The 23,215-nt window shown below is 40.2% G+C and overlaps 3 protein-coding genes across 3 annotated transcripts; 1 reads left to right on the forward strand and 2 right to left on the reverse strand.

Moving 5' to 3' along the window:
• The first annotated feature begins 809 nt into the window (after window positions 1–809).
• On the forward strand, window positions 810–6,807 carry LOC137915734 (sodium-coupled monocarboxylate transporter 1-like). The gene is made up of 15 exons (XM_068758853.1): window positions 810–1,163; window positions 1,982–2,047; window positions 2,230–2,281; window positions 2,577–2,644; window positions 2,794–2,948; window positions 3,105–3,245; window positions 3,333–3,462; window positions 3,555–3,643; window positions 3,850–3,962; window positions 4,825–4,892; window positions 4,978–5,064; window positions 5,716–5,909; window positions 6,291–6,400; window positions 6,520–6,605; window positions 6,694–6,807. Exons 1-15 carry the CDS (start codon window positions 810–812, stop codon window positions 6,805–6,807), a joined length of 1,827 nt encoding a protein of 608 aa, XP_068614954.1.
• Window positions 6,808–9,404: 2,597 nt separating this feature from the next.
• LOC137915735 (synaptonemal complex protein 1-like) lies at window positions 9,405–16,486 on the reverse strand. Its single transcript, XM_068758854.1, is given in 34 exon segments — window positions 9,405–10,197; window positions 10,300–10,350; window positions 10,463–10,564; window positions 10,653–10,721; window positions 10,832–10,885; window positions 11,116–11,262; window positions 11,350–11,436; window positions 11,539–11,613; window positions 11,709–11,801; window positions 11,896–12,006; window positions 12,104–12,136; window positions 12,138–12,211; window positions 12,308–12,370; window positions 12,450–12,510; window positions 12,591–12,653; window positions 12,730–12,811; window positions 12,886–12,963; window positions 13,051–13,164; window positions 13,249–13,352; window positions 13,484–13,588; window positions 13,670–13,786; window positions 13,886–13,947; window positions 14,012–14,079; window positions 14,167–14,351; window positions 14,431–14,525; window positions 14,916–15,024; window positions 15,104–15,177; window positions 15,289–15,355; window positions 15,470–15,528; window positions 15,638–15,711; window positions 15,799–15,866; window positions 16,014–16,178; window positions 16,295–16,338; window positions 16,435–16,486. Coding segments are annotated over 34 exon segments (2,937 nt in total). The 3' UTR covers window positions 9,405–10,065.
• A 2,701-nt stretch (window positions 16,487–19,187) lies between these two features.
• On the reverse strand, window positions 19,188–22,724 carry LOC137915737 (monocarboxylate transporter 1-like). The gene is made up of 4 exons (XM_068758856.1): window positions 22,508–22,724; window positions 20,497–20,640; window positions 19,523–20,296; window positions 19,188–19,423 (listed from the first exon to the last, which is right to left on the reverse strand). The coding sequence occupies exons 1-4, from the start codon at window positions 22,722–22,724 to the stop codon at window positions 19,188–19,190; spliced, it is 1,371 nt and encodes a 456-aa protein (XP_068614957.1).
• Window positions 22,725–23,215: the final 491 nt, after the last annotated feature.

Below are 23,215 nucleotides of genomic sequence, written 5' to 3' on the forward strand. Positions count from 1 at the left end.
AGAGACTGGGAATGTTTTAATGTGTAACTTACTCAGCAGATTACAAAGTAATTACACAGCGTACCGACATGACGTCCCTGCTTACGGCTTACGTCGACCTTTTTCGTCTCATGCAACATTTCCCCTGAATTTCTTTTTTTTTTAATTTCTGGAGCTGAGTAAAGAAATGTGACTGCTGACAAGCCAAAAAAAAAAAGAGAGGAGAGGAGAAGAAGAGTACAGACGCAAGCTGAGAGACTGAACTTGTCCAGCCTTCTGAAGCACCTGACATAACTACTGACCAGAAGTTGTATAAATGCCCCCCTGGATGGGGTAAGGCCATCTCAGGAGCAACAGAACAGAGCATCAGAACAACGCAGAACTCAGCAGAAACTCTGAATCACTACCATTTACGATCACTCCAGATGCATCTGAACTCAGACCTGCCCTTGATGGATCATTAACTACAGCGAATCAATCATTATAGTCCCCTGAACGCATCGGAGTGGAACAGTCTCCTGCAGCATTCAACATTTTCCTGTCGAAGGCGACGGAGAACTGACACTTTGACATCGTGGGATTTTTAAACTCTTTTGTTGGCGGGTTTGAATGAGAAACCTTTAATTTGGGTGCAGCTGATTCACACTCCAGTTCAGTGAATCCGAGAGGCGATTCTTTTATTTCGCTCGCACCACATGCAATTCTGTCATCCTAGATTTGAAGGGAAGAACGTGAAATATTTTCATCACTGGATGCAGGCCTCCTCTTGAGTGTTCTTAATGAGCGTTATGAGGACATGTAATTGACAGGACTCTCCTTCTGAACGCGCCATGGTCGGCACAGGTGGCTCAGTGGCCCCGTTCTCTGAGTGGGATTATGTGGTGTTTGTCGGAACCATTTTGGGAGCGGCCGCCGTCGGCCTTTTCCAAGCGATCCGAACCCGTAAGGAGACCAGCAGCGCTGAGTTCTTGCTGGGAGGGCGGCAAATGACGGCTCTGCCAGTCGGCATGTCGCTCACGGCCAGCTTCATGTCTGGCATCACCGTTATCGGCACACCTGCCGAGGCCTACTGGTTTGGAACCGCCTTCTGGCTCTTTGGCTTCGCCTACGCCTTCACGTCTACCGCCACAGCAGAGATCTTTGTCCCACTGTTCTACAGAATGGAGATCACCAGCGTCTACGAGGTAAACAAATACCACAACCTGCAATTTATATAGATGCACAAACCAGCGAGAAAAGACTGTAGAGCTTTTAGAGTAGTGGGACTGGCCTGCGACCAGGTTGTTAAGCAGTAAGTGATATGATAAAGAATTATTGAATGCATATACGTCAACGACGCCCCTCTTGACATGTAATCTCTAGTGAATCTAAAATTTGAGAGACTGAGTTTAACTCTATTACAGACCTTTTTAACCTGTTTTTTGAAATCAAGTTGTGAATCTATAAGGACTCCGAGGTACTTTTATTCAGAAACAATCTGCAGCATTTCCCCCCAAAACAAAGACATCTGGGTCAGCACCAGAGCACTTTGTCTTTGAGAAAAACATGCAGACCGTTTTCCATACATTTAATTGCAAACAGCACTGCTGTTCAGATATATCAACAACATATACAGTACTTGAAGTACTGGTGATCATTTCATGTTCAATTAGTTCCGTTTTTAATTGTGCTATACTGTACGTGGATCAGGGTGGCAGTGGCAGGCAGCAAGAAGGTCACAGGTTCAAATCCGACTTCTCCGGCTTCCTCCCACCACCACAAACATGCAGGATTTTGAGGACCTGCCACTCACAGGGGGGTAAACAGGCTTGTTGAAAGCTGAGGGGAAGTCAGCAAACAGGGGCCCGACAGCAGTGCAGGGGAGCGCCAGATGTTTGCGGTGAAACCCGGTTAGGGTCCCGAAACCAGCGCATCCGGTTTCATGTATGTTTAAAACGACGTTCCTGTTGAACCAGATCCTCGCTGCAATGATGTGTGACTCCTCATTCCTTCTCATTCCCAGTACCTGGAGCTGCGCTTCAGCCGTCCCATTCGGATAATGGGAACGTCGGTGTATGTTGTACAGACGGTAAACAAACATGCTTTTATTAATGAAAGAGGAATATTCAGTATTATGGAGAATGGAACAAACATCCATAATTAACATGCTAAATGTCGCCCCCCCTTTGACTTGTTAATTTTATTCCACATGAATATGGATGACATAGCTGTTGTTTACAACAATCAACTAATGCTTTCTTCCTCTCTCAGATCCTGTACACCGGTATGGTCATTTATGCTCCAGCTCTCGCTCTGAATCAAAGTAAGACAGGTTTTTTTTACACTAACCACAGGAAAAATAAAGTTGTTATTTTTTGCATCTAGGATTCCAGCCTCAAATGCCTCCTTGCAATGCAAGTGTCCCATGCAGTCTCTTTAGAATCATCTGATACGGCTGCATTTGCTTTTCTTTTAATCTTAAAGCACCGTAAACGTAATGCAATGTGTGTTTTTGTTTTGAACGGCTCTTAAAATCTACAAAGCATCACGTGTTATTACGCCTAAATAAGGCTGTTGCATTTTCTTCATTCTAATAATGCATCTTTATTGTTTCTCAGTCACAGAACTCGACCTCTGGGGGGTGCTGGTCGCTACGGGAGTTGTGTGCATTATCTACTGCTCTTTGGTTGGTTCTGTGCATCACAACATATTTTATCTCCTCATTGTCAGACACAGGCTATAATCGGTTGTCTGCATGTTTGACCGATCACAGTTAGCCTCAACTACCCAAAGGTTAAAAACCCTAAACTGGTTCCAACGTACTTTCTGTTCCAGGGTGGCCTGAAAGCTGTAATCTGGACGGACGTGATGCAGATGGTGATCATGCTGGCGGGGTTTGTGGCTGTCATAGCGCGAGGAGCCGTACTGAGGGGAGGCCTGACGCAGGTCTGGGAAGATGCCGGCAAAGGAGGCCGACTGGAGGCGTTTAAGTGAGTGCGAGCCAACGTCAGTGTCTTTACTGGTTCGCACGTGTCCCACATGGGCGGAAAAGTAAATACCAAACGATTCCTGCTGATTGCATCAAAATTACAATCCATGTTGCTCAATGGGGTTTTTTTTTTTTGGATCACCCACACTTCACGCAGCTTTGACCCAGATCCTCTGAAGCGGCACACTTTCTGGAGCATCATCATCGGTGGCAGCGTGACATGGCTGTCCATCTACGCCATCAACCAGTCCCAGGTGCAACGCTACATCTCCTGCAAAACCTTAGGACAAGCGAAGCTGTGAGCCTTCCTGCAGTGCCATGCGGATACGCTGTTGGCTGTGAGTGAAGCCTCATGCACTGATCAGTCGTCTTTCATCTCCCGCAGGTCTTTGTATATCAACTTGGTGGGGATGTTGGTAACTTTGAGTCTGGCCATGCTGTCTGGTCTCACCATGTACTCGATTTACAGGAAGTGCGACCCTTTCACAAACGGTGACGTGTCTACCCGTGACCAGGTAAATGCAGCTGTTTCTGCACACATTGCGATTTGTTTTGTTTTGTAAGAGGATTAACAATAAAAAAAAAATGCTCCCTATATGTGAACCAGTTGCTGCCCTACCTTGTGATGGATATTCTGGCAGATTACCCGGGAATCCCTGGCTTGTTTGTGGCGGCCGCGTACAGTGGGACCCTTAGGTGACGCCTGCCGCCATCAAGGAAAATTCAAAGATGAAATCTAAAGTTTAGGAAGGAATGAGCTGTTCTTACCAGAGAAAAGTCAATATCATTTGTTCCAAAAGGTTATCAATGCACGATTCATTTTCAGAAGCTACACCATCCATGCACTGCCCAGAGCCAATCACATCTGCAATCTTAACTGCTATGCTTATATGGTTTTTCAGCACAGTGTCGTCCAGCATCAATGCCCTCGTTGCTGTCACTACGGAAGACCTTGTTTTGCCACTGTGCAAAAACCTCTCACAGAAACACGTGTCCTGGATGAATATGGGCCTGAGTAAGTCCTAAGCAGCAAAAAAAACTCATTTGTTTACAGGAAATAGTGTTGATCAATCACGATGAGCAACCTGCAGGTTACCAGTAGGTACCACATTATCTTATCTTGTTATTCTGAGCAGGTAGTAAAAAAAAAAACTGTTTGCCATTCCAGTTGCAACATGTCTGCAGGAGAAACAGGAAGCCTGAAAGCTGAGAATAAAGAAAGTCTTGTTTATTCAAAGACAGAATTGAACCAGAAGTTTTTCTATCGCAAATATTGCAGGAAAAAAAAAGAAAAATACACAAACTTTGGCTGATGTTATGAAAGTAACATCTGTCATCAAATGTATTTACTGTGAAAATACTGGACATATTAATTTGGGCTCTGTCGAACTGTCCCCAGTGAAATAATCAGCATGAATCATGCTGTCTGCTCAGATCCTTTCAAGGTTGTTGTTTTCAGCAGGAACCATGAAAAGTTTACATCTGTGCTTCCTTTTAAAGTCTCCCAAGCTGCTATTCATTGACGCAAATACAACCATGACCGTAAAACAAAGATTTTATTGGAAGGTTTTACGTTGTTCATGTTGTCCATGACCCATAAAGTCCCTCAATTCAAGTAGTCACATGTCTAATGAAACACAGCTCTATTCAAAACACATTTTAATGTGCTATTTTATATTAAATGTTATCAATATTAGCATTGAACATATAATTTATTGGGAGAGTAAGTGTCTCAAAGACACGTTTCTGTGGTATTAAAGTATAATAAATAATACTTTTTAATCGGATATCACTTTGTATGACCACACGTGTGATAGATTTTGCACCAAAAGTTTAACATCTTTACTTTCATTTCCCTCATCATCCCACCTTAACAGGTGTTTTCTTTGGAGCCTTGTGCATTGGAATGGCTGGAGTTGCTTCACTGATGGGAAGCGTTTTGCAGGTAGACCACACCGCCATGCGCTTCGAGCTCCACAGCTCCAACAAGTGGCAAGTATTAACACTGCACAACTGATGTCTGTTCCCAGGCGGCTCTGAGCATATTTGGCATGATCGGCGGGCCTCTCCTTGGTCTGTACCTGCTGGGCATGCTGTTCCGCACATCTAACTCAGTAGTGAGTATTTCCTCTTTTCACCAGAATAGCTGCACAAAAAACAAACAAACAACCCCTTTTACGGTACCCACGGTTCGAACCACAGGAAGAGTTTTTGTCTGACTGTATGTGGGGTGAAATTGTGGAATAGTTTGAATGTTGATCACAAGCAATGGCAAAAATATTCAAAAGTTTAAGTTAATTTACAAACGCATGGTCTTGTCTCAGTACAGAAAGGGCGGGGCTTAATGTTAATACTGGCCTATTATATAAATGGCTTCTTCTTACCATTGTTGGTATATAATTATTGAAATATATTGTATATAAAATATTGCTTATTAATTATTTAGTAATATGTGCTATATATAAATGTTCCTAAATTGTTTCGTTTTTTTTTTTTACATTATTAGAAGTCCAATAGATTTGACATCTTAGTTGTATAATGGGGTTGGGATTTAATAAGTTATCTTCTTCCCACTCCTTTTCAAGCACTATATAATGAATTATTTGCTATTTCTTTTGGACATATTTACTGTTTTTTTGGTGCCGATATATGGTTTCTTGTACATGAAAATGTATTTATTTTATTTTTTATTCTGCTTGAAAACTAAACTAAACCCCTGATAACCCCTGAACAGGAATGGCTTGACTGAAATCTTATTTACTTTTCAGGGAGGACTTGCGGGGATGATTGTTGGCCTTGTGTTGACTCTGTGGGTGGGGATTGGAAGTCAGATATACACACCCACAGCTGAAAAGACAAATCCTCTCCCACTCAGCACTGTCGACTGCAACAGCACGGCGGGTCAAAGTGCCACTACAGCTTCTCCGTGGACCAGCCCAGTGACGCTGACCTCACAGCCTGAGTGAGTCGCGTGTCTGAAGGTTCATCAAGAGCCTGATATGTTCGCAGCAACATTAGTCATTAGCTTTGCAGCAAATAACTGAATTGCTAAAGTGATTCAAGGCGTTTGCTAATTCATCACAAAAAAAAGCAAAGACCACTCAATGAAATCAAATGTATGATTTATAAAGCAGCCCCTTGATCCAGCTGCAGATCAGTCATCATGAATGTGATTCTTTTCTCTAATGTTCATATGATGGCGTGGAAATCTTCAAAATTTGACTCAATGTCCAATAACAATATACACTAAAAAAAAAAAAGTGTTCCTTTCTGCCTCCTCGCCTCGTGGCAGGGATCATAGGAAAATAATTGATGAAAACTAACATGTTTTCCATCGTCCCAGTGTCAGACCACTTCTAGCAGACTCCTGGTACTCTTTGTCCTACCTCTACTTCGCTCTGCTGGGCACGCTGGCCACAGTCGTGTCTGGCCTGCTGGTGAGCGCAATGACAGGTGAGCATTTATTTCCTCGCCAGCATATCCCACTTAAGAGGCACACTGACGTTTATGCGGTCTAAACATTTAGCATCACATTTCAAATGCAACATAAAACACCAGGCACTTGTTTCCAGGCGGATGCAAGCAGGAAAACTTAAACCCCGATCTGTTGCTGAAGCGCAGTGACCTGATTTGCTTCAGCTGGTGCGGCCAATCAGAGGTGGGCGACTCAAAGAGAGGCGGTGTTATGAACCAAACTACTTCCTGTTTATTCTTGCCATTAATAGTTTGCTGAATCTTCTCTACAGGAATCAAACATCACAGAAGAGGCTGGAAGAGACCTTCATATGGAAGCTGACAACCCAGCATTCATAGACTATGATATGACGAGTAAACACAGTGAACAGGCCACAAAGCTGTAAAGCTTTATTGTTCCGAGACTCATTGCATTTGTTTTTAACAAACAAAAAATGCCAGCCACAATTTCTGTCACTTTCTTGTGTTTACTGTAATTTGAAAAAACAAATCCAATCAATTCTGTCCCTGAGACAAAGTATCATGTGTACAGTAGCAGAATAAAACAATAAATGTATCTGAATTTAACACACTAGCAGGCAGTTGGTGTTTCACTTTGACTAAACCAGGCGGTAAAAAAAAGCATTTAAGACACCTGATTGATTTGGCTGCTCCTGTTGAACAGTGATGTGGCAACTTTAATGGCCCCTTTGTTTGCACCTCGCTGTGTTTGTTCACGCTGACACGGAGACAACCTGCTGATACTGTAGTTATTTATAATATGAATGATCGCATTAGTTTTGAAGGAACAGTGGCCATTTGTCTTCAAGCTTTTTGTGTGTTGCCTCTTTACTAATTGTAAAAAAATGAGTCACAAGTTCTGCTTTTTAAAATTTTGTTAAAAGTTTGTTGAATAAAAATACCCACAAACAAGCGTACAAATGACTGTGATACGCTGTCAATGCTCTTGTATTCAGGCCTGTGAAATTCATGTTGAACCAAAGCAGGAGAGGGAGAAACAGAGTCTGATCAAAGATCTGGCTAACACAGTAACCCTGCTCCTCGTCTCCCTGGCAACATACAATAGAAGTTTACAAAGCACCGGCCTGCCCACTTTTACAAAACGCTATGCTGACAAATGAAGCATTCAGCGTCTCAGGTTCTGAGGAGTGGAGCCGAGGAAAATGAACTAAGCTCTGTTTTCACTGATACAGGTGAGGGAATTTCCTCCTTATAGAGCAATACATTCTGAATAAAAGTGATTCCATGGCTTTGACCGAGTCAAGTTTTCAAAGGAGAGATTATGCTTCCATTGACAGAACACCAAAAGATACTTTATTTTGTGGGTATATGGTCAGTAAAAATATATTTCTTCCAGTACTTCTGCTCAAAGTAAACTGTAATATTTGAAAGAGCATTGCACATGTTTCTGGACTGCTGTTACCTTTGGACACTGCGAGGGGTTAAACCAGTGGTCCCCAAACTACGGCCTTTCCATACAACATGAGTGGGGTGGGGGATCAATAATGGTATGGGGTACATTTAAGAGCGGTCATTAATTTGATATTTTGTTTCCTAAAATAATAATAATAATAATATTGACAGTGGAGAATATATTAATATTCTGAAGAAAAGCATTATTCCTTTCATTTGGGACAATCTTAATGATTATTACATAGAACCAGAAAGGTAATGTTCCATGGACGTTTTTTCTGTGACGAACCCGGAAAGGTTTATTTGGTTATTATTTATTTTATTAATAGTGTTATTTATTTCCCGACTTTTCTTCTGTGAAGAAAGGATTATTTGGTGGCTGTCAGTAAAACAATAAATGTAGGCACCCCTGCCATCGTCACACTTTTTCAGTACAAACTGACTAAGGAAGGAAAAGGTTATGTGGCCCTCACAGGAAAACGTTTTGGGACCCCTGGGTTAAACTATTACGGAGATAGAAAGAAAATAATAAGAAAAGATAATGTTTTAGTGTTTATTTTATTTGTTCCCTTCTCTGTTTCAGAGTTAACAGCTTCGAGGTTATGGATGCCATCTCTGCCGCCCTGGCTTGTCTTCTGGCGCTTTCTTCTGCTGTGATGCAACCAGGAAAAGGAAATTTCACAATCGTACCGACAGTCACGAACTCTGAGCCGTCTCCTCTGACTAACCAGACACACACTACCACAACGGTGACTTCCCTCAACTCTACTGTTGATGCAACTGGTACATCAAAGCCGACTCCAGTTGCCAGGTCAACACGGCACGATGAAACGGCCGCAAGCCGTTTCCAGGCTTCAGCTTCGACACCAGTCATAACAACACCTCACACTCCATCGTTTACCACAATGACACCAGCGAAACAGTCCGCAGCGGGTCACGCAAGTTCACCCGATACAACAGCAATGACTCTTAATTCATCGGTGACTGTCGACAGGAGCTCGGATTCATCGGACGGAGCCTCACAAGGTAAACAAGCTGTTTTGTGATGTTATTGTTTGCCATATTTTTCTTACCAGCTTTGCAACTAAACTTTTCAGACACGAATATGACCATCCTCTTCAGCATTGTGCTTGGAGTGTTTGCCTTTGGATTGGTTGTGTTCATTTTGCACAAATGCAAACATAAAATCCAAATGTTGCACGAACCTCTCAACAACTCTGATGATATGGGTAAGACGTCTGTCAAACAGTCATCATTAGCAGTTAAAATGGCCACCGTTTGATTAGTTGTTTTCCCCACAGATGCATTTGTGGCATATGATGACACACTCGTCATTTCTGGAGGGCTTTATGATGGACGCCCCATTTATGAGAACCCACCAGCAGCCTCACAAGACCAATCCCAGCTGCACCTCGAGTTCCTTCACTGAAGACCATCTGAGAAAACCTTCTGAGCTCAGCAAACAGAGACAATAAAGTTTCCTCATCCAACAATTTATACAAGATGCTAACAGTACAGAGAAAAGCGGGCTGAACAGTGAGAAAGGACAACGACACCTTCTCTGGACAGTTTCAGTTGCTTTTAATACTGTCAAATGCTTCCAACTGGAACACAAAGATGTATTGCTATATATTAAGACAGGAATACAGAACTGTCCCGCACAACTTAAACAGTTGAATATTTACTGTCAGAGTGACTCGACTGCCTCCAGACACCAAACAAACCGAACGAGGAACACAATAACTTAATAACGGAACGGAACTGATCCATAACAATCCTTTCAGCGCGTGTTAACACTTACATCTACCTGTTACAGAAATATGGACGCTTGTTAAGGACAGAGAACACTCAAACACAATAAATTAATGGAACAGAACTGATCCATAACAATCCTTTCAGTGCGTGTTAACACTTACATCTACCTGTTACAGAAATATGGACTCTTGTTAAGGACAGAGAACACTCAAACACAATAAATTAATGGAACAGAACTGATCCATAACAATCCTTTCAGTGCGTGTTAACACTTACATCTGCCTGTTACAGAAATATGGACGCTTGATAAGGACATAGAACACTCAAACACAATAAATTAATGGAACAGAACTGATCCATAACAATCCTTTCAGTGCGTGTTAACACTTACATCTGCCTGTTACAGAAATATGGACGCTTGATAAGGACATAGAACAGTCAAACATGAAACGTCTTTCATATCGTCCCAGAACTATCTAAGCAAAGATCTTCTCGGTGTTCTTTTTCTTCTTGTCACAACCGGTGACAGAAGTCCAGCCTGCATCTCTCATCCTCTTCATCGCAGCTACCTTCAAGGAGTTCCCTGGTGATTTCTCACTGACAGTGCTCTGGATATGAATCAAATATTAATTTAATGAATTCATTCTTCCTTGTCAACAAATAAAAGGAAAACATTTCATTGTAAACTAGCATCACTACAGTTATCTTACCCTTTGAGAGATGTTGTGTTTGGATGAAGGTACCGGTATACTTGCAAAATTCTGTTAAAATGAGAGAAACGCCAGCTCAGACTTCGCTAACACTGGATCATATGAACAACACCAACAGTGTTCATCCTAGAAAGAAAACACAGCCGGTGGAAACAAAACTCACCAAGATGTCGTTTTGATCAGAGCTGTCCGACTTGGGATCAAGCTCCATGCTGTTCTTCTCCCAGCAGAATCCCTGGTCAGGAGGTGTTCTTATTCTGTAAGTCTGAGATTCATTTGAAAGAGTAAATGTCAGGAAAAGCCATGAATATTTCATTTGCGTTGGGAAATGTCAGAATGATGAGGTATAGTACTCTGATCTTTGATGTTCCGCCAGCACTGCTTGCTATTTTGAAGGGTTTCAGGGCTTCGCTGTGAATTTTCTATGATGAAAAAGAAATGACTTTGAACTGAATAAATGCTAGTGTTTTAATCACAGACGGATAAAGCTTTGTTATTGTTTACTACTTGATTAACAGACTCAGCTGTCTACCTTGGTCTTTGGTGCTGCTCCGCGTGAAGCTCTGACGGATTCAGGGTCAAATTCCTTAATATGGGACATAAAATATATTTAGCATCATCTCGTAATATCTGAATATACAGGATTGGTTCACTGCTAGCATAGTGTACAATGATAATCTGAATGGGATTAAAGAGGCAGTTTAAAATCTTTACTGAATATGAAAATGTTGTCAATGCAAAATAACCTACTTACAACCCGATTAAGAACATGCAAATACAGTATACTTAATGAGAACTTTGGTGGACTAAACTCACAGTCTTCCTCTTTTCTCCAATAATCCCACCATTGTTGCTGGAAGAGGGGGTTGTCATGGTCCTTGCAAATTTGAACACGTAATTCTTTAAAGCGTTCTCTTTTGGAGTCTCAGAAGATCTCCGTTTTTCAGGGTTTGAGGCCAGTGACTGGAATTTTTAAGAATTATTCTTAGTTAAGGAAAAGTACCACACGGATCAATGATGGTGTCTTTGTACATGCACATTTTTATTTACCTGCATGTTTGGCCTTTCTGGCAGCGGAGTGATTTTCACTGAGGACATTTCTCTTTTCAGATCAGTTAGCTCAATTTGCCATCTTTCCTGAAAGCAATGAAAAATGTTTTTAAAAGACTAAAAGATCTCTCAAAAAGAAGTACAACCTGTTAAAAACCCAAAAATGAACTGATCAACATGAAAACACACCTTCTCTGCCACTTCTATCTTCAGCCGTTGCTTCAAATTGTCCATATCCATTTTATGCTTCTCAAGATCCAACTCCTGTTAAGAATTTTGTTTTCGCAGAGTCAGGATAAGATTCATTTATCGCCATTGGTTGTAAGAAAGCATGAATTCATGATACTTCTGCATCGCACCATCGATTTCCTTTGGGAAAAAGTCTCCATCTCTTTCCTCTTTTGCTCATGAAGCTCTGCTGCCTTTTCTTCAACCATTCGGTCATACTGGCTCTAGACACACAACAAGTTCTTTCCATTGCAGCTCGTGTCTGGATGGACACCCACGCTGGTTCAAACAGGAAACCAAACTCTACGGAGACCGTACCTTATGTTTCTCCATCAGTGCCACCATATCTGCTATCTTGTGTTGACACTTGAGCTCCGCGTCCTCCTTGTTCTTGGTGGCTTCTGCTGCTGCCTGTCTGAGCAGTTCAACCTGGAAAACAGCATGGCTTTATTTTAATTCTTATCCTAAAAGGTTAAACAGGCTGCAAAGTCTCACACGACATTGGTGAAGTAACTTCAGTTTTGACATCGACATATAAGACTGATCTAGACTCAAGCTCCAGAAAAAAATCTCTATTGGTCTTCCATTTTCTTTCTATGAAGTTTCTCCACCTCCTCCTGAAGACTGTTGATCAAAAACAAAAAAGAAACGTACACCCCGCAGGCTATGTCTAAGTTAACATTTTTTATAAATATTAAAACCACAAGATAAAAAAACCATCATCACACCACATCTTCAAGTTGACTGCATTTTGCCTCCTCCTTTGTTTTCTGTTTTTTCAGCACTTCATTCTGAAAGAACAGCAGTGAGATGTTAGCATATATATATATAAGTAATCCTGTTGTATATCCACAGGGTCAGTATACACATCTCCCTTTGGTATTTCTCCAGCACTGACATTTTTGTTTCAATTATTTTCCCAAGGTTGCACAGCTAAAACAAACAATTTGTTGTTATAAAGAAAAAGATAAACAAATGAGGACAGCATTCAAAATGTTCACTTTAATCATCACATTTTTCACTAAAGCTTTGATTTGTTTTTATTTTTCTGTAACTTCCTTCTGCAGAGAATCAAACTACACACAAAAAGAACAGAACAAATGGCTTCCCTCCTAAGATTTTAATAATTGATTGTTAAGTTGGCATACTCACACCATCTTCAACGTTCTTCTGCAGAGTCTCCCTTTTCAGATATTCCCCATGGATGCTGGTTTTAATGGAGTTTACTTCCTCCCTATTTAATGTAAATCCTGCATTTTGTGGGACTATACAACGTTAAATCTCTAGGTGTCTAAGTTGTAAACTAACCGCAAACATTGGTTTTCTTCTTCCAGTCTCTGAATTTCACTTTTGAGTTTCACAACCTTTTCCCCACCCTGCTGAGAAGTCTAATTTGTTACTCACACATAATGACTAAAAGCCAAACCTGATACACAACTACTGTAAATGTGATCTTATATTCGATTGGATGATTCAAACCTGAACGTTTGCCTCACCATTGCAGAGTGGCTCTTAAACTGCTGCAGAACGGCCGTCTTCTCAGCCTGCAGCTCATCCAGGTTGGATAACAGTTCTTTGTGCTTTATGCTTGGGAAATCACACAGGTTAGAGATGAATACTTCGGCTATAAGCAACCGTTGACAGTATTAAGAATGGCTATGAAGAACGTACTCATGCTGTATGACCTCTTTTCTAAGTTGCTCCATCTGAAAGGTACATTCTTCATTTCTTTTCTTTTCATTAAGAAACTGCCCCTCCAATTCTTGCACTTGAATCTGAGGGAATATGAATATGAGATTATGGGCTAACAAAGACAGTTAAACAATAAGTGACGACACTTTACGGTATAGAATATATAGTCGTTGAGTGATAATGTCGGCAAGAAGAAAATAAATCATATAAACACCTCTTTTATGGCGTCTTTTTCCTTTAAATCTTCTTGTGCCCTTTCTGCGATTTCACAAGCTTCCTTTAGCAGATTGTTTTCAGCAGAAGTGACTTCTACCTTATTCTGTATAATAAATAGAAGAATAATCTTCAGCAAACATCCTTAGGTATCTGCATTAAACGGTGAATGGTCTGCTGGAGTTACCCTGAATAGCTCAGCCTCTTGAGTTTTCCTGGAAAGCTCAACAGTGAGTTTCTCCACTCTGACATCAGAGACATTGATTTTAGCCTTCATGCTGTCGATAGATTGTAATTTGTAATCCTAAGAACAACATAGTGTGAGTTAGAGTCTTCAAGTTATCTTAAGCAGTGATCATGCTATGCTGACATTGATAGATCCAAAGAGTAAAACAGTCGCTACCAGTTCTTCTTCTAGAGTTTTCATCTGCTCGTCTTTCTTTGCACTCTGCTCCATGGTCTCTCCTGTTGATGCAAACATTTTGCTTTGCTTTCACATAGCAGTAAATATAAACACACGTACGCTTACCTAAAAGTCTGTTTCTCTTTTCGAGTTCTTCACCGTTTGCCACAAGTTTATCTTCAAGCTCCTTTTTCCTTAAATTCAAGTCGTAACAGGAACATTGTGGCTTCAGGTAAATGTGTATGTGATCGCTGTTACACATTTTCAGGACTTAATTATACCTCTGTATCTCCAAGGCGACTAAATTCTGTAACTCCAGAATTGTTGTCTGACTCTGCTCCAGCTTCTCCGCTTGTTGACTTTTGAATCTGCTGAGCTCCTCCAAGTTGAAATCTTTACTTTCAATCCTCTCTGCAAATTCTTTTTTGTTTTCTTCCAGCATTGCAGCGACATTGTCACGATTTTTCTGAGGACGTCAATTCAAAGTGGGCAGAAAAAGCAGGGGACATATTCACTGACAATCAGGAGACTTTCATCACACTCACCTCAGTTTCTTTACAGCGCTGCTCTGCAGAGTGCAGATCTCGAAGAAGAAATCCCTGTTGTGCTTTTGAGCTCATGAGGAGTTCATATTGTTCATCTGTGAAGTTCAGAAACATTTAAATACTTCGTCAAATTTGGTAAATATTTTTCTCCCTTTAAAATACTGTTTTAGTATTCCTCTCGGACCTTACATTGGATAATCATAAAAAGCAAAATATTTTATAACTTATTCTAAAGACGGTTTCCATCTACAGTCATCCCACAACATAAAGACGCTTAACTGAAAACTATTTACTTCAGAGATCTGTTGTTTGTTTGTTGATGTCAGTCAAAGCAGCTGCAAACGTAAAATTAAGATACAACCCAGAAGACTGGATCATCACTTTAACTGAATCATGTTTTCGTCCCACTTATTGGCCTTCAGAGATCCATGTGAGAATTATATGAGAATATCTTAAAATGTACAGTATGATAATCCTGATCTTACTTGTTGCTTCCTGAAGCAGTCTGTAGTGATTCTGGGTTTCCTGGAGTTCAAGAAGGATTTTTTGCAGTTCATTTTCCTTATCCCTGAGTTTGGTTTGAAGCACTTCAACCTGTGAAAGCAGCTGACTATAGTATTTCTGAACATGTGGTTACATGAACATATCTGGAAAACCCTTTTATTGTACAAACCTCCATCTCTTTTATGTTATAATCGTGGCAATGTTTTTCTTTCAGTCCTTCAGAATGGAGCAAGTCCTGTTTGACTGAAAAAAGAAAAAATATATTATTTTTCTTGCTTGTTCATCCAACAATACTTCATTCAATCATGTAAAGTATTTGTCACTGACATGAAAATCCTGCTATGAAGTACCAACCTTTCTGCATCTCTTCTTGGTTTGCTTCTGCTTGGATACAAAGGCTTTCAAATGCTGTAGTTAGTTTCTGAAGAAAAGACAGATATGAAACTGTGTCATTCTGTTTTAATAAAACCATTAAACAATTATTAGTAATTAGTAAATTAAATAAAAATAATTGATATAAAGCGAGAAGAGTTACCTGAATATGACTACTGTATTCCAAAAAGAGGTGATGTGTTTCTTCTCTTTCAGATTCAACTACAAAATGTTAAAACATTTTATTATTTTTTCGCATTGTGCAATTGTTTGATAGACTTTATTAAATATACTGTAGCTGATTAAAACATTTGATCAAAAATTTACTTACATAAATGCATTTTCTCAGCTGACCTTTCAAAAGTATTCTTGAGAATACTACACAAGTTTCTTGTTGCGTTGTTCCTATATTTAGAAAAAGACAAAATATCTGTATTTAAAACAAGATAGCTGCATTTATTAAGTTAGTCCAGCGCATGTAGTTCCTCATACTTGTTCCTCAAATCCTTATTTTCACTGATCTGGTCCTCCAGTTTTATGCTGAGACTTTCATTTTCAAACTGTATAGAAAGAACAAACACAACAGAATCCACTCCAGATATCGAAGGGTGTTTATATATGCTTAAACTTCAACTTTTTATCAAATATGAAAACTGCATGTGTGTCTCTACAAAGGGAGAGAAACACAAAAAGAAAACTGCACAAACCTGCAATTCCTGAAAAGCTTTGCGCTGAGTTTCAATTGTTCTTTTGTTTTCCTGGAGTCTCTTTTCTTTTTGTGTGGCGTCACTGTCAGCTTGGGCCTTCCAACGCTTAACCTTCTCCACTTCATCAAAGAGCTTGGAATAGAGCTGGCCAGGGTTGCAATTATTCTAGAGAACATTCACAATGATGGGAAGTAAATGGACTGACTTCAATATAAACACATAACGCGAAGGTCAGTCCTGTTCTATTTATCACTGTCAGTTTTGTACAATAAAAATGTTACCTCCTCCTTTCCCAGTGGCGGCACCACCTTCATCTTTGGTAAGTCTACAAAGCATTATGTACAATGAGGTTCATACAAATTCATCTGCTAACTTTTAGCTGAAGTTATGTAGACACTGCAGGTTATAAAATAGAAAATACCTTGTCCGGTTGCTTTAGTTGGTGCAACCATGCCTGTACTGTGGATTGGCATGCCCTTGAGGTAAAACAGCAATTCTGACTTGTTATTCTTCTCATGTATTTATGAAAACATATGGCTCTTTTTTATATATATATATATATATATATACACAATCATCTTACTTCAAGGAAAACAACACCCACAAACCCACAAGTGTGCACACAATACCATATGAATGAACCTAAACATCTAATCCTGTCTGCTCCTTTTCCCCAGGTTGCACCCGTCTCTTTACACACAATCAGTCTTTATTGTTTCAACATGTCAAACACAAATATCTTTCGTTATTTATCTGCAGGATTGATCATGGCTGAGCTATGGTTAAAGTGTTTTAACTCTTCTCGAATTGTTATTCAAGAAAAGTGAGTCTAACTTACCTGTGGCATTTTATTAGTGATATCGCGATTTTCAACATTTCCCTGTGGGAGAACGGCAGATACCTGCCCAGAACTCAACCTGGGGGGCATCAACAGCTTGAAATTAAAACTCCGGTCTCTCTCCATCCTGAAATGAACACATAGACACAGTCTATATATTCCTGAAGTATTGTGAGAATATTCAGATACTTTACTAAATACACTAACGCCACAAAGAAACAGTAAAAAAAGGTAGTTTCAGTGAAGAATTTAAGCAACAGAGGGAGTTTCTTCAAACAAAAAGAAACACTGATGATAATCTTTCAGTTCATGAGAAATATAATTTTCAATGTAAAAGTTGTTAAACAAATATAGTCATTATAGACTGAACAATATTATCAAATAATCACGTAAGGCCGAAACAGTAATAATAAGACAACTGCAGTTCTTTGGATATCACGAATGATTAGCATTGTGGGATAGATAATATAATTATAATAAATATATTAATTGGCATAAAGTACAACAAATAATGTCAGGTAATCGTCTTGTATTTTATATTATTTCCCTCAGTAGCATTGATTTATATTAGCCGATGGCTAGGTTAAGAAGTTCGCTTACTAGTAGGTAATACGTGAAGTGACAGGATCTTACCTTGCCGGCCAGCTGACCTTTCTTCAACAATTCCTACGAAACACGAACTAGAAATCAGCTTCGCTACGATAAAAATTAGTAGAAATTAGTTTTGCCTCCTCCAAGCACTAAGTTATCAGGTAAAACCATACCGAGGTTTTACCGAAGCACCAGCTGTGACGCACTTGTTTTACTTTTTAAAATCGAATCTCGCGCGAGCCTGTTTCCCGTGACGTAATGAGCGTCACTAATATAACACATCTATTACCGGACAGGGAGGATATTCAAATGACACGTTTTTTTCTCCATTGATGTACGACGTTTATCTTTGCAAAGTAACTGTGCGTTGCGTAGCAGTCATTTATGATGACATTTATAATTTAAATAGGTAATTTTAAATTGTAAAACGATCTAATGGATTCAAGTTAATTTAATTTAAAAATGTTTTAATTTTTAGGACCCAGATGATAGCTGCCTTCATCTTGCCAGCTCTTAAATAATGGAACTAGAGATGGCCTTCAAATCCCAATGTACAGAAATACACTAAAGGGACACCTAAGTGAAATAATATCTTAAAAGTTTTTCTAAGGCAAGACAAAAACTGATTCTGTCAAACTAAGGAGGCCTTCAGCACCGAGTGAACCATTGGCTCTGCTGTTTGAAACTCACGCCTTTTACTGAGAAGGGTAGTATTGTGCTGATATTTATTTTTGAGACAAATGACAGACATAATCAGTTTTGCACATGTTCCAATGTTCAGCCGGTCAAAAGTAACAGAGGGTTTTATTGTCTCATGACAATCTGAGCGTTATTTGTGTTTGCAGTGAGGCCTGTTGTCATTCATTTGTTTTATTGGGATTGTTAGGAAGTGAGAAAAACCCAATCTGCTAAAACGGAGGCAATGCAGTCAAGTCATTTGCCTGAAAATGCACGTGTTTCAAAGAAACTGTATCAAATCAAAGCATACAACCATGTCTGCTTGATAAAGGGTAAAGGTCATGATTTAAAAATAGTTTTAGTGCATCTCGTTCTTTTTTTTTTTACTGATTGACATAATGTGCTGGACTGGCTTCTTGTCACGTGAAAGTTTATTTGATTTTCCCACTTCCATATACAGTAATTTGCAGTCAGTGGCATATTATGTTAATACGTTACACATTATGCAAAAAGTTATTTGATCATACAAAATGATCAGAAAAAAACATGCTAAAAGAGAAACTAAATGCATGAATAGCTTTGCAGAATATTCAAACTGATAATGGCACTGAGGAATTTTCCAACATGTTTCATACTATCAAGCCAGGGCCATTATAATTATATTTTGAATAAAGTGAGGCCAACACTATAATCATGCACTTTCACAGTGAATGGTTGGGTAATTGTAAAATATAGTGTGGCTCTTTCATTTATTTGACAGTGCATTTAGAAGGTTAACTTACAATAAATGATGTGTGACATCAGTGAGATAATTCTAGACAAAATTCAATATCTTATCAAATATTACAGTCACTGTAAGCGTATTAGGGGTATTTTACGTGGATGATTTAAAGGGCTGTGTTTGCATAATAGCAAGAAATTGCAAGTGTGGTTATGAGGCATCAAGGTGAAGGGAATATTTTGTCTTGGTGCATGCAAGTATTTGGTTTCCATGCGCCATTAACAGACAGGCTTGAACCAGAAACAAAAACAGTATAATATAACATGATCCAAAACATTAGAGCATATCAGACGGTGTCTTCTGTATTCCTTGCTCCAGCCACCTCCTTGGCAGTGTTGTCCTCATTGGACTTTTGTCCTCTCCCTCCCATCCCTGCCCTCCTCTCGTCCTCTTTGTTTTCTTTCCCGAGCAGTCGATAGTTGAGTCCCATACCTAAAAATATGAAAACACTGGCGACGATGAGGATGATCCCACAGCTCTGGTACGTGTACTTGTAGTCATGATAGATGTCTTTTAATTTTCCTGTGAAGGACAAACCACAGTGTATATCACACAGTAAACATTAAACTACGGAGAAACTACACAGAAAGCAATCCAGAGACTGAGAACTGATGAACTCACCAAGCAAAGGAGGCCCCAGCAATACAGGACCGCACTCCACAATTGTGACCAGTCCAACAGCGCTGGAGAAGCGCTGGGATCCAACCAGGTCCATCAAGGTCTCAAACAGCACTGAGCTCAGCCAGCCATAGGCAAACCCAAAGAAGATGGAATAAATCACAAACCCTGAGTACCCTTCTGATAACGGTGCAAACACATGGCACACGCCATTGTACAGCACGGACGCGGCAAAGAAATACTGTATCCTCGGCCGGATCCACTTGGTGTTAGCCACAATGCCCATTGAGGGCCGCGCAAACATATCAACAAAAGCAAGCACAGACAGCAGGAAAGCTGCCTTCTCCTTAGGGATGTCTTTACTCTTTGCATAATTGCTGAGAAACACAAGTGGTGCAAAGAGACCAAAAAACATGACAATGTTTCCCACGATGTAGAGCAAAAAGCCACGGTGCTTGAACAAGGACAGGTCAATGAAGCCGTTCACGATCCCTGACGCCGTCTTCCCCTCTGCAGACTTGTCTGCAGGCTTGGGTTTTGGGCCTAGAGGTCTCATGAGGGAGCCAGCAACACAACAGTTGAAGAGCAGGCCACCCAGGATCAGGAAACTTCCTCTCCAGCCAAACGTTTCAAAGAGCCAGGTGTTTAATGGAGCCAGTGTGGACAGAAAGATCGGGCTGCCAGCCATGGCAATTCCATTGGCAATTGGCCGTCTTTTGTAGAAGTACTTTCCAATCATAGTCAGAGCAGGATTAAGGTTGAAGGCCAGTCCCAAACCTCAAACAATACAAAGATGCATAAATATATTAATATATACAAGCCGGAAAAATTATGCGTGTTGTGATTTCTTGGTGTTTTCTTAAAAAAAAAAAAAAAATCAACTAAAAAAGAATTCCACTAGATGGTAACAATACACAGCAAACTTAGATGACCCATTACCAAACCTAAATAGAACATAGGAAGTTAAAATTAGGCACCTCCCACCACACCAATGCAAAAGTACAGTGCTTGGACAGAGTTGCAGAAAGAGGCACAAATCAGGCCCACTCCAGACAAGCATCCTCCCAGCATCATCACAGGACGACTCCCATACTTGTTAACCAGGATGCTGCTGATGGGACCTGCGGCGCAAAAGACAAACAGCATATTCTCACATTGAAGGTTAACATTGTGCTGATTCCTCCTCAGTCAACAATGTGCAGTTCTACATTTAGCCACCAGAGAGCACCAGTGCCATGGCTGTGTCTCAGCAAATTCACTTCTCAAATAATTTTTTTGTCGGTGCTGCACTGCAGTAGTTGTGTTCTCTTCTCACGCCAGATATAATGTGACCTGTCAGAGAGAAAACGTGCAAACAATACTGAAACAAACAGATTTGATTGACATTGTGCGTAGCGGCATTTGAAATGATTTTTGTAAATGGGAAATAGTGAGTGTAGTATTGTGTGTGTGTTCATGTGTTTTTAGGGTTAAAACAAAATAAAAAATGTTAAACTGTTTATATATATTCATATATATATATATATATTTTGGACCCCATTACACTAGTTTATAAGAAATACTGACCGGATGACATAATTATGAATCAGTATAAAATACGCATGTATGTATGATTCCAAGAAAATATTCCCACAACATATTACCAAATAACTAAAATACACAAATCCATCTGCAGATTCTAACAAATGGCATAAATGAGCACGAGGGCTCACATGGAAGACGCTTCCGCCTTCCTGCCATAGTCCCTCCACTACCCAATAAGCCTAAATAGAAACTGACAGTTTTTGTTTAGAGGTTGTCCAGACTCATTTGCCAGCACGGTGCAAGACAAAAGGGTTTTTAAATTGTAATGTAGGCCGCCGCAACACCAGCAATGAGTTCTTTCCTACGCCTTGCAGGAGGAGTTGCTTAGAATAAAAAAGGTCGGTGGCAAACCAATGTAGAATATTATGAATGTAATGAATCAAAAATTGAAGGAGTAGAGGTACACCGCAGGAGTAATTAATGAACTCCTACTGCCGATGTGCTCAGAATGCCAAACATTTACGATGACTCCATACTCACCCGTCACGGAGTCACAGCACTGACACACGTTTTCTCAGTTATGTTCGATGAGCGTGCGTAGGTTGCCGTCTTTGCATATTTATCAAATGTTTGCAGTAATAAAAAAAAGGTTAAACAACCATATTGCAAAGGCGTTTATCTCACCTCAGCTGTGAAAAAGGAAATAAACCTGAACAAATGGAGAACCATGATGCACTGCCCTCATAAATAAAAAAATGTGTTAAATCAAAAAATATGCTAAGATGAAGAGTTATTCATAATTGCGTCTTCTCACTGTGTGTCTCGGTGACAAGCCTGCAGGGAATCTGCTGCTCAACCACAAGCAGCATCCATTCCTTTGTGCTGATCATTTAAGGTAAACTATTGGAAGCTTCAGCTGCATGTCAACGTTTTCTTGTCTGAAGCGCGCTTGTAAACATTTATCGAATGACACAATTATCGAATGACAATGATATAGTAATCATTTCATGCTTTTTATCTTTCAGGTAAATGTATAACTCAGGGCAAAATAGAAACTTGGATGTATAAAAGTTTCTCACACTGGAATTTTCCACACAAATGCCACGTCTTTCCTTCAAAAAAGGTGCTTTAATCATAATTTGCCCTGCTATAATCACATATGAGATGATTGTGAGCTGCAGATGGTCATCTGGGATGAGGAGTGCTCCTTTGAAATCCACTTTCTCTCTGTGGTGAATATCACACATATGAATCGATCCTTATCATCATCATCATCATCCTCACATGGCCATCAGGCCTCTGTGACATCACCCAGCATCTCTCATCAGCAACACAACTGACCCTCCAGCCAGGGTGCACAAAGATGAGATGAGATGAATTCATGCGCTCCAAAGACAGGTGATGTTTGCATTTTCCCCCAAACAACACCTCCATAGAGTTTCCAAGCATTGTTTTACAACTCACCTCCGCCGTATGTGACTGCTAACATGATTGAAGAGATCCAGGACACCTGGCTGCTGGTCACGTCAAAGATCACCTCGATCTCTTTAAAGAAGACAGTGATGGACTTGGGGAAGGCATATGAGAATCCAATAGAGATGATGGCCCCGGCTACCACCATCCATCCCCAGCCACCCTCAGGTGGCGTGTAGCCTTGTGGACCATCAGCGGCAGGTGCCATAGTCACTCACAAAACTCCTTGTCTGTCTCAACACGTTTATTTTGTGTTTTTTTTAATTTGGGGTGCTGTGCAGGATAGAAAACATAGGAAAGGAAGTTACTTCATTGATTGTGTTTATCAGTCTTTTCTTTATTTTCTGATATATGTAAACTACTAATTTGGAGAACATGCTGTTATTGCTGAAGACAGTTAGATGGTTACTAAAAGCTTTAATTGAATTCATGTTTTGCGCTCGGCTGTGAAATGTGAATGCGTCTGCATCAACCCCGACTGGGAAGCATCAACGGCGTCACCTGGTGCTCCAGACAATCTTGTTGCACATTTGCTCGTTGGGAGCCTTAAGAATGTACTGCAGTAAATCTGGCCTGCCGAGGAGCAAAGAGGAAGAGGGAAAAATAGAAGTCAGAAAAATATCGCAAAAGTGTTCAAACCAAAATAATCAGTCAGCCTTGAAGATGTGTCTCTCCTTTCTGCACCACAGTGCCTTCGTG

The sequence above is a fragment of the Brachionichthys hirsutus genome, unplaced genomic scaffold, assembly GCF_040956055.1.
Source record: "Brachionichthys hirsutus isolate HB-005 unplaced genomic scaffold, CSIRO-AGI_Bhir_v1 contig_831, whole genome shotgun sequence".
NCBI lineage: Eukaryota > Metazoa > Chordata > Actinopteri > Lophiiformes > Brachionichthyidae > Brachionichthys > Brachionichthys hirsutus.

What these genes read in the sequence shown, in the direction of transcription:
- LOC137915734 (XM_068758853.1), top strand. Translation starts at nt 810, where the DNA reads ATGGTCGGCACAGGTGGCTCAGTGGCCCCGTTCTCTGAGTGGGATTAT. An exon ending in CTGGATGAATATGGGCCTGA is followed by an intron (nt 3,963 to 4,824) that starts GTAAGTCCTAAG and finishes CCACCTTAACAG; the next exon opens with GTGTTTTCTTTGGAGCCTTG. An exon ending in ACGCTGACCTCACAGCCTGA is followed by an intron (nt 5,910 to 6,290) that starts GTGAGTCGCGTG and finishes CCATCGTCCCAG; the next exon opens with TGTCAGACCACTTCTAGCAG.
- LOC137915737 (XM_068758856.1), bottom strand. Translation starts at nt 22,724, where the DNA reads ATGGCACCTGCCGCTGATGGTCCACAAGGCTACACGCCACCTGAGGGT. An exon ending in TTGCATTGGTGTGGTGGGAG is followed by an intron (nt 20,297 to 20,496) that starts GTGCCTAATTTT and finishes GTATTGTTTGAG; the next exon opens with GTTTGGGACTGGCCTTCAAC. An exon ending in GCTGGGGCCTCCTTTGCTTG is followed by an intron (nt 19,424 to 19,522) that starts GTGAGTTCATCA and finishes TGTCCTTCACAG; the next exon opens with GAAAATTAAAAGACATCTAT.